Raw genomic sequence first — 17,405 nt, forward strand, 5'->3', positions numbered from 1 at the left:
CAAAGAGAGTAATGACTGAAGAAGTGTCAGAGAGATTCAACACTGCTGGCTGTAAACAAAAAGAAAAAGGCCCACAAGCCAAAGATTGTAGGCAGTATACAAAAGCTAGGAAGGGAACAGAGTTCCCCACAATGCCTCCAAAAGGAGCCCAGCCCTGCTTTAACACAGTGAGACTTTGACCTACAGAGATATAAGGTAATAAACTCATGTTATGTTGAACCAAAGTTGTAGTCACTTGCTACAGCAGCAGTAGAAAACTAATACAAGCAGTCTCTTTTACCTAGAAAACCTTTCTTTGCCTTTAAAACCCAACTTCAGAATAATCTCCCCTCTGAGGTCTTCTCTGACTTTTCAGGAAATAAATGACCTTTTTTAATGTTCCCAAAGTATTATCTATTACACCACTATTGGGACACACCATAATTACCAGACTCATAAGCCAACCTCTCTGTTTTTCTTCTTTGTATCCCCAATGTACATAAAGAATAGGATTCAGCAAATATTTGCTAAGCAATGACAAAAATAAAGATACTATTTCATGACATGTTGTACTTTTCTGGTATCCTATATTAAGATTCACATTTTATACATTATGTACTATTACTTTACTTTTTGTAAAATCTATTTATTTTACCTTTAAAAAATATCTATTCATGAGCTCTGCTTCTTTTTGTTTTTTCTGAGGAGTACCAGGGGGAATTGAACCCAGGGACACTTAACCACTGAGCCACATCCCCAGCCATTTTAATATTTTATTTAGAGTCAGGGTCTCACTTGAGTTGTTTAGGGCCTCCATAAGTTGCTAAGGCTGGCTTTGAACTCACAATCCTCCTGCCTCAACCTTTTGAGCTGCTTGGAATACAGGCGTATCCCACCACATCAGCTCTGCTGGTTCTTGTATACAATGAAATAACATGAGAAGCATTTTAATTTATAGACTTCAATGTTTTTAACACATATAATTTGTCTTTGGATATTTAAAAAATGAGAGGGTGATGGAAAGACAACAAAGCACAAGATAGGAGCCTCTTGACCATGCCTTAGCATCTCTGGGTCTCCTCAACTGGAAAATGAAGGTTTTATTGGCACGGACCTGATGATCATTTTGTGAATTTCCTATGATATCTCATCCAAGGGATGTATGGTATAAATGATTTACAAAAGATAAAAAGCAGTGAGAGGTTTCTGAAATTAAAAAACTTTCAACTTTTCAAAAATACCTAATAGTATTGCTGAAATCTAAGCGTATGAAATTGGCTATGGCATTCATGAATTCTGACAGTCTCCATGGCTGGGACTGCAAAGCACCTTTTATTTATGCATCTTAAAGTTTAATCATCTCTTTTACATGAAAGTGCTACAACCAAGACAATGAACTGAAGAAACATAAGTTGCTGCCATCATTATACTGAGGGCAAATGAGATAGATAGATAGATAGATAGACAGACAGACAGACAGACAGACAGACAGACAGACATGTCTGCCTTTGGATGCCTTCAACTTACTTTTCAAATAGGGATGGACAGCATGTAGGGGACAGAAAACAAAGATAAAAGGCATAGCAACTTACAACAAATTAAAGGCACAGCCTAAAATATGCTAGATAATTGTTAAATATCTCAAACCTATAAAAATGCTTCGAGGAAAAGAAGTACTAGTATTAAATTTACTTGTAGGGTTTCGTAGTTTAGCAGAACGTGCCATGGCAAGATCAAAGTGAGCCTGGTCTGCGTTTTCACATAAATTGATGATTCGACACAGGCAATCAGCAGCAAATACTCGAGTGGCCCAGCGAGGTGCCACAAAAGGTTTTGATTTATCTTCCTCGCCTAGTGTGGTAAACATGGTATCATCGTCCATCTCATCTTTCTTTTCAGATTCTTCATCTTTTCCACCACTTAAGGGAGTTGCAGTACTCATATCTGTAACAGAAAGAAAGAATATATAACACCTTATCTACAGCAAACATGATGCTTTAGAAACAACATCAATTCTCACTTTGGAAAACAGTAGAACTGGCAAGCTTTTTTAAGAAAATAATTAAAAACCTAATAAAGGATATCATAAATTACTGTAATGCAAAATACACATGTATTTCAATAGTTTTACACATTATTTTGTACTACATGTTGAGATTTTTATATACAAAAATTTAATTTGAACTTGAAAAAGCTTTTGAAATACATTTTGTAAAAACTAAAGAAAGATTATTAGTTTGTAATATAATTTCACCTTCAATATTTTTACAGGGATTAAAAACTATTAGTACTCTTTTTTTCTTTTCATTACTGGGAATTGAACCAGAGCCTCATGTATGCTAGGTAAGTGCTTTACCACTGAACTAAAGCCCTAACCCTGTTTTATCTTGAGAAAGGTCTAACTTTTATTTTGAGAAAAGGTCTCATTAAATTGCCCAGGCTGGCCACAGATTTGTGATCCTCCTGGTTTAGCCTCCCCAGTGGCGGAGATTACAGGTGTACGCCATTGTACCCAGCAAGTACTTTAAAATGTAAGCTTATATATATGTAGGATGTACACTTGTACATTCACATATACTTGTGTGTATGTATATATATACATATATATACACACACACACATATATGTATATATAAATATCTACATCTACTTAACAAAAATAAAAACAATTTTCATTATTTTAAATATTATATACGTACCACTAGAAGCTGCCAGGACATCTTTACAAAGCATTAACCAATGAGAAAGTTTCTCTACTGCCAATGAAGAAAGCATATGTCCCAACGTGTCATGTATATCAGAACATAATTTTCTATCTGTCTCTCGATCAAGCATCCCAAAAAGAAGTCCCTCAAGACCAGTTTCTGTTATATTAACACCTTGGTGCCGGCAATGGATATCGCTTCGAGAACTAACCCCAGGTGCAAAAGGACTGACATCTGAAAAGAAATTTTTACAGATCAATTTGCATGGAATTTTGCTGTATGCTATAGATAACAATTATGGTAAAGATAAAATTTTTCATGTAAATTCACAAGAGCAACAAAACCAGCTGCACAGAGATAAAATTTAACTATGGTCTCTAGTTTACGTATCTTTTGGATTAAAATTAAATCTAACAATGAGGGTTAAGTCCTGGATTTCAAATCTGATAATTTTGAGGTATTTGAAATGAGAAAATACTTAAGCAAAAAAAACAGTATCAACCAATAAGAGAACTTACTAGCACCACTGCTCTCTTTGTCCCCTGCATTTTTTGCGAGGCTCATGGCATATTCACATACTTCAGCTGCTTCTCTTTGTGCAAGTTGACGGAGACATGCCACAGCTGCTCGTCGAAGTAACAAATGGGAACTACATAAGTGTACCTGTGAATCATAACAATTTCAGGGATTGTTTTTAAGTGGTAGTTCTTTAAGCTCACTTCCCCAATGAACATATGTGAACACATTCCTTGTGAAGAGGCTCCTAATTAAATAACCTCTGTTATTTCAACTATAGCCAAATAATCATATTTTGGTAAAATAATAATGCCAGTAAGATATACAAAAAAATGTTAGTAGTCAAAATAACTGTGCCAAGATCTATGCACTATGTCTAGATGAAAATCTAGAAGGATCTTTTACACTTCTTATTTTATACATGGTCTCACTAAACTTTGTCATGCAAATTTTATAAGTACCTAAAAATCAAATGTAGTGAATGAAAAGTTAGGGGATAGAGCACATAGTAAAAACTGAAAGCAAAACAGAGTGTTTATTTAGATGAAAAATAATCAAGCAAATATAAACATTTGAAAATAACTTCAAACAGAATGTTTTGATACAGAAATTTTTTATCTGAAAAGTTCCTAAAAGAATCAATACAGTACATTCTAATAGATGAAATATATATATGGAACAGCAGAGCACAATGGTTAAGGTTCAGGCTCAGAAGCCAGTCTGAATTTGAATCCTGCATCCTCTGTCACTTCTTCCTACATGGTCCTGGATTTGCCCGTGCATAAAATTGGAATAGTAATTCTTCACATAAATATAGTGAAAATAGGTGAGTTAATACAAGTAAAATGCTTATAACATTCTCTGGTACAAGGTAGCTACTCAATAAACATTAAGTATTAATTATTACTACACATCTGACTCATCAAGAAAACATTAAATTATGTTCCATGCTTTGCTTTCTAAGCAAAGAAGCAAATAAAGTATTTCAGAAAGAGTCCTAGCCATGATGATGGGGGTTAGAGCAGAATATACAACCACTTCACAATGCTAGGTAGTATTATTCTTATACATTAATATGGTGTTGCTAACTCAAGATACATTTGTATTAAAAAATCATAGTTCATGAAATCTATACCAAGTATTAAGAAAAAAGAAAACTGAGGGAGAAAATCTGATAGACTTTTATCAACAAAATGTTTTATCTACTTCTCTTCCTAAAAAGAAAGATATTTTCAAACTTTCCAATACTGTATAACTAGAAAGTTCAACCACGGTCTTATCACATGGGAAAAACAGTCATTTGGTCTATTTAAAAAAAAAAAAAAAAATCTCTGCTTTATTTATTTATTTATTTATTTTTGGCAATTATAGATAAACAAAATGCCTTTATTTTATTTGTTTATCTTTATGTGGTGTTGAGGTTCGAACCCAGTGCCTTACACATTCTAGGCAAGTGCTCTGCCACCAAGCCCCAGCTCCAGTCCTAATAGGGACAATGTTCACCTCATGTATCTTACATAATTGTTGAAAGAATCAAAGAGCAGGGCTGGGGATGTGGCTCAAGCGGTAGCGCGCTCGCCTGGCATGCGTGCGGCCCAGGTTCGATCCTCAGCACCACATACAAACAAAGATATTGTGTCCGCTGGAAAAAAAAAACCTAAAAAATAAATATTAAAATTCATTCTCTCTCTCTCTCTTAAAAAAAAAAAAAGAATCAAGGAGCAAAACACACAAGAAATAGAACACTACAAGTAATAACAATTACAAAAAATTCTAAGAAAGTACCCTCAACAAAGAAAACCATACAGTCAAAGAAAAAGAAATAAGATACTCTATAGTTTACAATGTTTTCAAAATTTCTATTTCAGGTATTCTGAAACATCCTTTTTTTTTTTTTTTCTTCTTAGTACTGGGGATTGAACGAACCACAGATATTTATATACAGTTTGGTTTGATTGTCCACTGAGCTACACCCCTAGTCCTTAATTTAATTGTTTGAGACAGGACTCTTTAAAATCTTGTAGCTGGCTTCAAACTTGTGATCCTCCTGTCTCAGCCTCTGGAGTTGCTGGAATTACAGGCATGTGCCTCCAGAGATATATTTTTCTTTCTCATTTTAACATCTGTGATGTTAGAGATGCAAGGTACAATAGATGATATCTCACAATCCCTGAATTTCTTGAAAAGATAATCCTTTCTACAGCAAGTTTTAATGGTGCCATAGCCATAAATAATTAAAACCATACATGTGTGAATCCAATTCTGGACAACCAATTGTGTTCCATTTGTCTATATAAACAGTTCCCAACTTAAAATGGTTTGATTTAGTAATTTTTTATTTACAATGGTGTGAAAGTGATACAAATTCAGTAGAAATCATATTTCAATTTTTGATCTTTCCCCAGGCTAGCAATGTGCCTTGCTATGCTTTTCTGTTTGTGGCTTTTGGGTCTTACCATGTTGGACAATCAAACTAAACCATATATAAATAGTTTATATACACATATATGCATCTTGTACTTATATTCTACATTTTCAACCTAAACTAGGCTTGAATAATAAAAAGTAAATGCCTATAATTATAATTGTAAACTCTAGTTGTTCTAATTCATGTCAATGGAAAAACAGCAGCAATGGCAATTTTATGTTCTTGGCCATATATAATAACATTCTGTGCCATCTTATGCTTATTTGGAATGATGTAATACCCTCCCCAAAAAAGAAATCTTAAGAGAAAAAAAAACAGAAGACTCTTTTAATCACAAAAATAAATTTCAAATTCTCACATTGACAATTCCTAAAATTATCCCAGATGACCTAAATGCCTATGTGCAGAAGTGATTGTGTCAGGACAAGAGAATGAATAACTATGGTCACATGATAGAAAAAGTTGCCTGCCAGGACAGAAATTATAATAATTCAGAATGGTATTTGTTCTTCAAAAAATACATTTGAATAGCTCTATTGAATAGTTCATATATTTTAATATTTCTATATCATTTAATCAAGATTACTATAGTGAAATGCATCTTAACGCATATGCTAAAAAAATCACATTTTATTTGTTTTAGGTATTACATATGGTGTCAGATAATATAATCATTTTTGGTGGCAATGACTGAGTAGAAATGAACATGAAACTTATAAAAATCTGAATTAATTTCATTAATCTGGAGGAACCCAAGTGTAAACTATTTTTCAGAGCATCTAACAATCTAGTTAATGAATACAGCATGAGAGGCTTTTGGTGCTATTCAAACAAGACATCCACTTGAATGCCCATTTTCTCATCTTCAGTCTGGTATACCACCTCCTTTCCACCAGATGACTATAATCTCACTACTTAGTCTTCTGGAAAGGTTCAGGAAGATGATCCAATACGCTTTGTAACAAGACCCTAGGTATTCCATTAAGGGAATCAGTTTGGAGACATTATCCTGTGTTAACACACAGTGTTCCCTGTGGCTTACTGATAAGCTCCACTGAGGTAAACAAATCCATGTCATTACTTTATCCTCTTAAATGTTCTCCATTGTATCAGGTCAACCTCCACAGGCTAATTATTTAAGGAGGAAAAAAAAAAATGGACACTGGGCATGGTGGCGCACACCTGTAATCCCAGTGGCTTGGAAGCCTGAGGCAGGAGGTTCATGAGTTCAAAGCCTGCTTCAGCAACTTAGCAAGGCTCTAAGCAACTCAGCAAGACCCCATCTCTAAATAAAATGTAAAAAAGGGCTGGGGATACGGCTCCATGGTTAATCACATCTGGGTTCAATTCCTGGTACCAAAAAAAAAAAAAAATGGAGAGAGGAATCAGACAACCTAGGATTGGATATTTGAGTCTTCATCACCTTGGTCAGCTGCCTAAGCTGTATCAGGTATATGATAAGTCCAGTCCATCTTACTCAAGATTTACTATCTATACCTTTGCAGCTTACATCAAACCAGGCTTTTGGCAGGATGCTTAATATCTTGCTAAAGAGTGCCATCTAATGTATACTGGCAGTTGATCATTTTCTTTGTGGATGTTCTTTGTGAACATTTCACATGGATTTGGTTTTGCCCTGTGGCTGGCTCAGACTCCTTGAGGGTCTGGGCTGACTGAATTCACCTTAATCTATAATAAAATAGGAACAAATCATGTTGTGGAAAGCTAAATTTACTACACCAGATTTAGCATCTAATATCTTGGCCTTTCAGTTCTCTCACTTTATCCTGGATAATGTTTCCCTCCTTTCACCTTCAATATATATCCTCCCATGGTTACAACTGTAGTGACTTCCTTTCTCCACATATATTAGCCTTCTCCTGTCTTTACCCTTCTCCCTATCCAAATGAGACTTCACAGTCCATCATTTCAGAAATGTCTTGTCTCCCTTATCCTGTGGCCATTTAATCTATTTTACTTGACCAAATTCCAACTATAAATTTATCAAAGTCTCTAGTGTCTTAATGGCTTCACTAAGTTGTTTACTAGTATTGGAGAAAATCTCACAACTAGGCAAACATCCAATAAGTCCCACAATGAAGCCAAACAAAAACAGCATGGTATTGGCACCAAAACAGACTGGTAGACCAATGGTACAAAATAGAGGACACAGAGACTAACCCACAAAATTATAATTATCTTATATTAGCCAAAGGTGCCAAAAACATGCATTGGAGAAAAGACAGCATTCAACAAATGGTGCTGGGAAAACTGAAAATACATATGCAACAAAATAAAATTAAACCCCTATCTCTCACCATGCACAAAACTCAACTCAAAGTGGATTAAGGATCTAGGAATTAAACCAGAGACTCTGCATCTAATAGAAGAAAAAGTAGGCCCTAATCTCCATCATGTGGGATTAGGCCCCAACTCCTTAATAAAACCCCTATGGCACAAGAATTAAAACCAAGAATCAATAAATGGGATGGATTTAAACTAAAAAGTTTCTTCTCAGTAAAAGAAACAATCTGTGAGGTGAACAGAGAGCCTACATGGTGGGAGCAAATTTTTACCCCTCACACATCAGATAGAGCAACAATCTCTAGGGTATATAAAGAATTAAAAAAGCTAAGCACCAAAAAAAAACAAATAACCCAATCAACAAATGGGCCAAGGACCTGAACAGACACTTCTCAGAAGAGGATATACAATCAATCAACAAATATATGAAAAACTGTTCATCATCTTTAGCAATTAGAGAAATGCAAATCAAAACTACTCTTAAGATATCATCTCACTCCACTCAGAATGGCAGCTATTATGGAGATAAACAACAGTAAGTGTTGACGTGGATGCAGGGAAAAAGGTACACTCATACATTGCTGGTGGGACTGCAAATTGGTGCAGCCAATATGGAAAGCAGTATGGAGATTCCTTAGTAATCTGCGAATGAAACCACCATTTAACCCAGCTATCCCTCTCCTTGGTCTATACCCAAAAGACTTAAAAACAGCATACTACAGGGACACAGCCACATCAATGTTTATAGCAGCACAATTCACAATAGCTAAACTGTGGAGCCAACCTAGATGTTCTTCAGTGGATGAATGGATTAAAAAAAAATGTGGCATATATACACAATGGAATTTTACTCAGCAATAAAAGAGAATAAAATCATGGCATTTGCAGGTAAATGTATGGTGTTGGAGAAGACAATGCTAAGTGAAGTTAGCCAATCCCCAAAAAACAAATGCCGAATGTTTTCTCTGATATAAGGAGGCTGATTCATAGTGGGGTAGGGCGTGGGAAGCATGGGAGGAATAGACGAACTCTAGAAAGGGCAGAGGGGTGGGAGGGGAAGGGAGAGGGCAAGGGGTTAGCAAGGGTGGTGAAATGTGATAGACATCATTATCCAAAGTACATGTATGAAGACACGAATTGGTGTGAACATATTTTATATACAACCAGAGATATGAAAAATTGTGCTGTATAAGAATTGTAATGCATTCCGAAGTCATTTATTTTTTTAAAAAATCAATAAATAAAAAGGTATTACTGAAAAACAGGCAAAAATGAAAACTCCTGAATAATATTAATAGTCATAAAATGACTACTGAAACTGAAACCCTGGATTCACAACTTTGTAAACTTAAATCTTTTGTTTGGATCCAGATTGATATTTTGGGAAAGAAATGTGGAGGCTCCCTAAATTAATTCATGAATGAAACAGCTTTATACTTACACAAAGGCTAGGAACAAGACTGGACAGGTTGACATGTCGTGGTGCAAACATGTGGAGCTGCTGAAGGCAAGATATGGCAGCTGCCTGAACCAGAGAGTCTGAATGGTCCTGCGTTATTGCACACCCCACCAAACAAGAGGAACGAATTGTAGAAATTGTCGCTCCATTCCCTTTTAGAAAATGTAGAATATAATTATTTGATTAGTATCACAAAAAACATTCCTAGAAAATAATTATCTTCTAAATAATATCTTCTTCCAATTTCTATTCAGATTGTTTTAAAAACAAAAAGTCTGACAAGTCCACAGAAATGATTTCAAAACACAACTGTAGTTGGATTTACATCTCTCTTAGAGCTAACTAAATTTATATTTATTCTCTGATAAATTATACTATCATTTACAATCATCATTGCTTTATTTGAAAGAGCCAGATTTCTCATTCTGTTCAACCAACATTATTACTTTTATTATATAATTATTTCAAATCCAGCTTTCTTAAGAAGATTAATGACAGTTTATTATACTGTTTAAATAATTTAATAGTCAAATATAAGTGAATTAATTTTTTTCTAAAGTAAAATAATTTTATATACATATAAAGATCAAACAAGGAAATCATATAATCATAGATATAAAACCTTGGGAAAGTTCTTAATGTGTCTCAGCCTTAGCATTTCATCTGTAAGATGGAGTTAACACCTATCTGAATTTTTGTCAGAATTAAATAAAATTTAATAATTTATTTCATTTAATTAAAAAATGGTAGAGGGTAAAAGGGAAAATTCTCAAAGTGGTTTATATATTTAGGATACATTCACAATAATTTACAGGTTTGAGTATATAATTTAGATATTAGTAGAATTAGTCCTGAGTGTAAGAATGTAAGTTTCAGGATCATACATATGTCACTCATATGTTGAATAATTCTGAACAAATAATTTCTGAGCTTGCCTCCTTCTAGAAAGATATTATCTAATTTATGGCAGTGGCTTTGCAAACTATGGTCCTGACCCTTAGGGTTCAAAAAAAAGCGAAGCAAAAGTCCATGAAGATAAGTGCACAGCGCTCCAGACCCAAAGAACTCCATTTTTATCTTTGTTTCCATGGGGCCCCAAGTACAATTCCATTTAAATATAGTTTCTGTATTCAAACCTTGAAAATACTGTCATGTCATAGGTTTTTTGGAGGTATTAAAAAAAAAAAAAATCACGGGCTGGGGCTGTGGCTCAGAGGTGGAGCACTCGCCCTGCAAGTATGAGGCCCTGAGTTCCATCCTCAGCAACACATAAAAATAAATAAAAATAAAGCTATTGTGTCCAATTACAACCAACAAATAAATATTTTTAAAAAATCACACATGTACAAAGTTGAGTACCAGGCCTTTGGAAAACCCAAATAGTCAGTAGATAGTAATTATTATTATAAGAAAATGTTTTGAAACAACATGACGGTCACATTTAGGAAATCAAAAGACAGTAAATTATCTGCCTAGTTTCTTTACCTTAAAATGAATTTACTTACCTTGTAGTTCAGGGCCAACTGTAGTTATTATAGCACCCAAACATCTACCCAAACACTGATGAACTTCTGTATGTGAAGGTGGAACAGTCAACAGCAAGGTAAGAACTAGAGATAAAGTTGGTTCTACATATCCTCGATACATTGGGCCACTAGAATCCACTATCAAAGCAAGCGAATGAAGAGACCATGTCTAGAATAAAATTTAACTTTATTTTAGTTGTAAGGAAGAACTGCAGTAACTGAATTGAGTATACTGAATTATTATATGCATATACTCATAATAATTTGGGGCACATCAATGTAAAATGGCAAATGATGATTGTATATTTTCCCACATGCTCATGATTCTTACTGTAGTTATATTTACTTATGTATAAAATGTTTAAGAAGAAACCACAAAAACAAAACAAATTCAAGAAATAAAACAGAAGATTCAATGAATGACCCAGAACCTGGGCTAGGGTAATAGGAAAAAAGAGAGAGAAGGATAGTAATTTGAAACAAAATTAATCAATCAAATGTAAAGAAATCCAAAAAAGAAGAAAAATGTACAAAGAACAACAAATAATAAAAATAAAATATGTTTGAAAGAGTATATGTAAATGGAGTTAACTCCCAAAATAAGGCAGACTTTAAGGTTAGGTTGAAAAGCAAAATCTTGTTATATACTATTACAAATAAGACACCTAAAACAAAATACAGGGAAAGAACACAATATATTTTTCCAAACAACTTAATGGTCATTATTATTTTACAAAGCAAATAATTTTCTTAAAATAATTATTTAAAATTTTGTAATAAAAATTAATACTACTCTACCTGGACTTCAGGAGATGTTCCATCTTGTGCTAGAGCCAATAAAATGCTGACACTGGTCTTTAGATGTTGTCCTGAGCCTATACCACCAACATAACGATGCAAACAACCAAGGGCTAAGGAATGACCAGTTCTAGAAACAACATCTCGAGCTGATTTCAATCTGGAAAAAAGATTATGCTTCTAGAATTGAGTCTTCTCTAGTAATAACAATCTCATAGATCACATAAAAAAGAGAAAATATTGTAGAAATCAGAAAATATTACACTGTGATTCACTTTTTTCACTCCCTTACAAGAGTTAGGGCTTCAATTTAACATAGTTGTTTAAGTCAGGCGACCATGCTCATAATTCCAAGTACTCAGGAGAAGCAGGAAGATCAGCAACTAAGCAAAACCCTTTCTCCAAATACAAAAATACAAAGGACTGAGAATGTATCTCAGAGGTAGAGCACTCCTGGAATTCAATCTCAAGTATTGTCAAAAAAATAAAAAATAAAAATAGTTGGTTAGCTGGGGGTGTAGTTCACTGGTAGAGTTATTATTAAAAGCTTGTTAGTAAAGAGACTTACTTACTTGTCAAAGCTATATTGAGCCATTCTAGCTATAAAAGTCGCTTCTCCAACCACCTGAGCCATTCTTCCAAGAGCTTCCCCTGCTGCACACCGTAAGATTGGGTTTGGGTTGTCAAGAGCACCCATAACCAGTGTCAGAGCAGATTTACGAACTTCCTCAGGTCCTAAAGTACTTTTGTTTTCAGCTAAACCCTACATTGATTTTAAAAATAATGAAATATTAGATAAAATAAAAGGCGAATATTCTGTAATTTCTGTAAATATACAAATATATTCATATATTGTTTTCTTCAGCCAACTTTCCCAAGCATATACTGTACCTAGAACAAGCACCTATTAATTGATAGTAATCACTTTTCTAAATATGATTTCAGAACATAGTAAATAACAATCAACAGTTCAACTGGTCCTAAGACCAGCAATCCCTGGGAGAGTTTCTATCCAAAGCCTAATACTCAAATGTTGCTTTTGTATATAAAGGATACTATATTAATAAATCAACCTTTAATTAACTGAAATTGAAATTTATCACTCTAAAGAAAGACGTGGCCTGGTCTAGGGTTATGGCTCAGAGGTAGAGCACTCATCTACCATGCACTGGGTTTGATCCTTAGCACCACATAAAAATAAAATAAAGATACTGTGTCCACCTATAACTAAAAAAAAGAAAGAAAGAAAGAAAAAATAGAAAGACCAGGCCTGATGAGTATGAAATTTTGATTCATCTATGTAAGAATTCTATAAAAGAATTATATCTTTGAGTATAATATACTCAAAGAATTATATCTTTGAGTATAATCAATATAGGCATAAGGCAAAATTCAGTAAAAAGAATCAGTAATTGAGTGTTGATATAATTTGTTCATCATACTGAATGCTAATATCCCTGTTCTAGCTACAGTCACTGTTCTTCTTTTTTTTGTATTATTGTTTTTTTTTAATTAGTTACACATGACAGTACAATGACCTTGACATATCATACATTTGAATCAGATGGGATATAATTTCTCATTTTTCTGGGTGTATAGGTTGCAGAATCATATTGGTCATGTAGTCACATATATACACACAGTAATAATAATGTCTGTTTCATTCTACTATCCTTCCTATCCCTCCATCTCCTCCCCTCCCCTCCTATCACTTCTCTCTACCTAATCTAAGGTAATGCTATTCTTTTTTTTTCTCATATCTTCATACATGTGTTTTGTATAACGATGAGGGTCTCCTTCCACCATCCATGTAATTTTCCTTCTCCCTCCCTTTCTTTCCCATCCCTCTTCCCTATGTAGAGGTAATCTTCTTCCCCTGCTTTTCCTCCCTACGCCATTTTGAGTCACCCCCGCCCCCCTTATATCGGAAGACATTCAGCATTTGTTTTTTGGGGATTGGCTAATTTCACTTAGCATAATCTGCTCTAATGCCATCCATTTCCACAGTCACTGTTCTTGAATTGAATTTACTCACTTGAGACCAAAAATCTAAGTCATGGTGCCAGAAGAAAATGTTAATGACAACAGAGGCATTAACTTTTCTATGAAGAAAAGTATAATCTGTACAGCAATAGTCCACTATTCTACCATCCTCTAAGGGAGTCCCCAAACACCTCATTTCTTTTTTTTAAAAAAATTTAGATGTCTGCCAGGCATGGTGGTGTGGTGCATGCCTGTAATCTCTGTGGCTCAGGAGGCTGAAACAGGAAGATTGTGAGTTTAAAGCCAGCCTTAGCAACATAGCAAGGCCCTAAGCAATTTAGAAAGATGCGGTCCCTAAATAAAAATTTTAAAAAAATTTTAAGAAGGTTAGGGATGTGGCTCAGTGGTTAAGCACCCTGGGTTCAATCCCTGGTACCAAAAAACAAAAGGAAAAAACCATCAAATGTCAGTATTACTTTATGATCTCTAAATAGGACACATACTACTGATTATATAAACAGTATCAACCTTTACTTCTGTAACAAATGCTTATATCTCTTTTACCTAATGTTTGTAAAACATAACTAAAGATATGCTCATTTAAGGACCTGTATTTGTGACCACTTTCTTTAGTGCTAAATGATATAAAAAGCTTTCAAATACCTTATGAAAGGATACACAGTATGATGCATGACCTCTGTGAGCTAGGCAAAATATCTGTTATTCTACTTTATTAAGTAGAAACTAGTTCAATAAAGGTTAAGGGAATTGTATTAAGCATAAACCTAGTAAGTAACTAAACTAGAAGACAATCCCTCCATACAACAGTCTTTCAACTACATAAACAGTCTTTATGATTTATAGTCTAAATAAAAAATTGAACTTGAACATCTTTAGAAATCATTATTTCTTTCTTTCTTTTTTTTTTTTTTTGTACTAGGGATTGAACTCCAGGAGTGTTTAACCACTGAGTCACATCCCTAGCCCTTTCTATTTTTCATTTTGAGATAGGGTCTCGCTAAGTTGCTTAGGACCTCGCTAAGTTTCTGAGGTAGGTTTTGAACTTGCAGTCCTCCTGCCTCAGCCTCCCAAGCCACTAGGATTACAGATATGTACCACTATGCCTGGCTAGAAAACCCATTATTTCTTTAATCAGGCATCTTTGAAAATTCCAAAAGAAATTATTGGCACATATAAAATTTGAGATTCAAATCAAAATACAAACCTTAACATTACTAAAATATAAAATACATATTTAATTACAATGAGCCCAACAAAGTTTTTAACAACTTTATTAAGCTAATATTAAAAAACACAGTTATCAAGTGTACATAAACGTAAGCATTATAATAATCTTGAGATTCCTAACTTATTAAATGAATTAACATCTTATTTCATAATATTTATTATGGTCTAAAAGTAAATACCTTGAGTGCACTAAGAACAGCAGTAAATATATTAAGCTGCACAGCCTGCTGGCGGACACCTTTGGCTTGTTTAACACATTCAGCAAAGTGATCCAGCATTTGTAATCTATAATAATAGGATAAAGATCATATTAGTGATGCTCTTATTTAAATATACCTAAAAAAAAGCAAAGAGTACAAACTGTGTAGCAAATAATACCTCATGTTGTCTCTTTTCTATTCACATAACTGATCCAAACCAGATCTTTTTCTGCTGAATTAATGTATAGTTGTGAACAAAAAAAGAAACTAAATATTAAGTTTCAATTAGCAAAATTAGGTCATAATTGTAGTGGTTCTTAAACATTAACACCAGTGTCCAACCCAGTGCCTAACATATAAAAGGTGTGCTACAGTTTCCATCTTTTTTTTTTGTACCAGGGATTGAACCCAGGGGCACTCAACCAATGAGCCACATCCCCAGCCCTATTTTGTATTTTATTTAGAGACAGGGTCTCACTGAGTTGTTTAGAGCCTCACTAAATTGCTGAGGCTGGCTTTGAACTCTTGATGTTCCTGCCTCAGCCTCCTAAACTGCTGGGATTACAGGTATGCGCCACTATGCCCGGCTTATAGTTTACATCTTGAATGCTCCCCAAAGGACCCTGTGTTAAGGACTTGATACCCAGGGTGGCATTTGGGAGGTGGTGGAACTTTAAGTGGTAGAAATTTGTGAAAGGTCACTGGGGATGTGCCCTCGAAAGTGATAGTAAGACCCCAAGTTCCTCCCCTCTCTCTCTTTGCCAAGAGGTGAGCACAGTTTCCGTGCTTCAGCTATGTTACCTCACCACAGGACCAAAACCCAATATCAGGCTAATGGATTAAGGACTGGAACCTCCAAAACTGTAAGCCAAAATTAGCTGGGCATGGTGGTGCATACCTATAATCCCAGTGGCTTGGAAGGCTGAGACAGGAAGATTGTGAGTTCAAAGCCAGCCTCAGCAATTTAGCAAGGCACTAAGCAACTCAGTGAGACCCTGTCTCTAAATAAAATACAAAATAGGGCTGGGGATGTGGCTCAGTGGCTGAGTGACCCTGAGTTCAATTCCCAGTACCCCCCCGCCCCCAAAATTAATCTTTCCTGTTTAATTACATATCTCTGTGGTAGAGTTATCAGTTGAAATTTCTTTAAAAATGTGGCATAATTATTATCTTTTTTCAAACATTCTTGCATAGAAGACAAGAGTACTCCATGTTTTAATCTCATAAACTATTGGGATTTCCAAAAAAAAATTAGCTTTGGTCAATTTTGAAATATAAAAACTAGATGTGAATTTTATTATTTCAAATTTTTTTCAAAAAGACTGTTTTAAAAAAATTCTTGGCCATTTAAGACTATTCTAATTAAAAAAGAGTGAGGGCTGGGGTTGTGGCTCAGCAGTAGAGTACTGGGTTAGCATGTGTGAAGCCCTGGGTTCAATCCTTAGCACCACATATAAATAAATAAAACAAACATATTTTTAAAAATTTTTTAAAAAGAGTGAGATCATTCTTCTAAAAAGAAACGGGTAGAGCAAAGGGATCCAGGGAAAATGGATATTTTGTATATACTAGGACAACTATAACCTAAAGCAAAAAATCAAACTTTCTCAAAGGTCACTATTAGGATTCAGCTCAATTTATAACAGGTCAGACTTCTCAGGTCAAAACATTTTTCAGAACCTCACATCTGACCTCAAACACATACCTTTTTAAAAGCTTATTTAAAAACAGAACTTTTTTCTTCATTATGAAATCTTTATCCCATTTAATTTGGAAAAATATTTTTAAAAGTTACTACTAAGGGAATAAGTAGTTCCTGGAACATTTCCTTTTAGGTCTTTACCTTACGTAAACACATAAATATGTTCTTGTTCATTTTTTAAAACATCTTTTTAAAAAAATATTTTAGTTATACATGGACACAGTATCTTTATTTTGTTTATTTATCTTTATGTGGTGCTAAGGATTGAATCCAGTGCCTCACATGTATGAGGCAAGTGCTCTGCCACTGAGCCACAACCCCTATCCTGTTCTTGTACATTTTTATGTACTTTAAGAAACAAAACTGGGATCACCTCCTGTCATTTATTTTACCTTTTTAATTTTATCATTGTGCCATGAGCACTTCTCACATCAAAACATCATCTCTATTAAAAAGTATTCTAGCCTATGGACTTTCCATTATTTATTCACTCAATCCCCAATTGGTGGTTATTTGCGTTTATATTTTTAATAAAATGTATTTATTTATACTTCACC

The 17,405-nt window shown here is 34.4% G+C and overlaps 1 protein-coding gene across 4 annotated transcripts in view; it reads right to left on the reverse strand.

Annotated features, from left to right (window-relative positions):
* The window catches only part of Heatr5b (HEAT repeat containing 5B), an 81,611-nt gene that overhangs the window by 36,962 nt on the left and 27,244 nt on the right, over nt 1–17,405 (reverse strand). For all 4 annotated transcript variants that reach the window (XM_071601495.1, XM_027933514.3, XM_071601493.1 and 1 more), the window contains 8 exons: nt 15,126–15,231; nt 12,288–12,478; nt 11,716–11,875; nt 10,897–11,086; nt 9,374–9,543; nt 3,203–3,347; nt 2,679–2,918; nt 1,672–1,923 (listed from right to left, as the gene is read on the reverse strand). In XM_071601495.1, the coding sequence (XP_071457596.1) occupies nt 1,672–1,923; nt 2,679–2,918; nt 3,203–3,347; nt 9,374–9,543; nt 10,897–11,086; nt 11,716–11,875; nt 12,288–12,478; nt 15,126–15,231 (1,454 nt within the window). The remainder of the gene's footprint in view (nt 1–1,671; nt 1,924–2,678; nt 2,919–3,202; nt 3,348–9,373; nt 9,544–10,896; nt 11,087–11,715; nt 11,876–12,287; nt 12,479–15,125; nt 15,232–17,405) is intronic.

This window comes from Marmota flaviventris, chromosome 14 (genome assembly GCF_047511675.1).
Source record: "Marmota flaviventris isolate mMarFla1 chromosome 14, mMarFla1.hap1, whole genome shotgun sequence".
Taxonomy (NCBI): domain Eukaryota; kingdom Metazoa; phylum Chordata; class Mammalia; order Rodentia; family Sciuridae; genus Marmota; species Marmota flaviventris.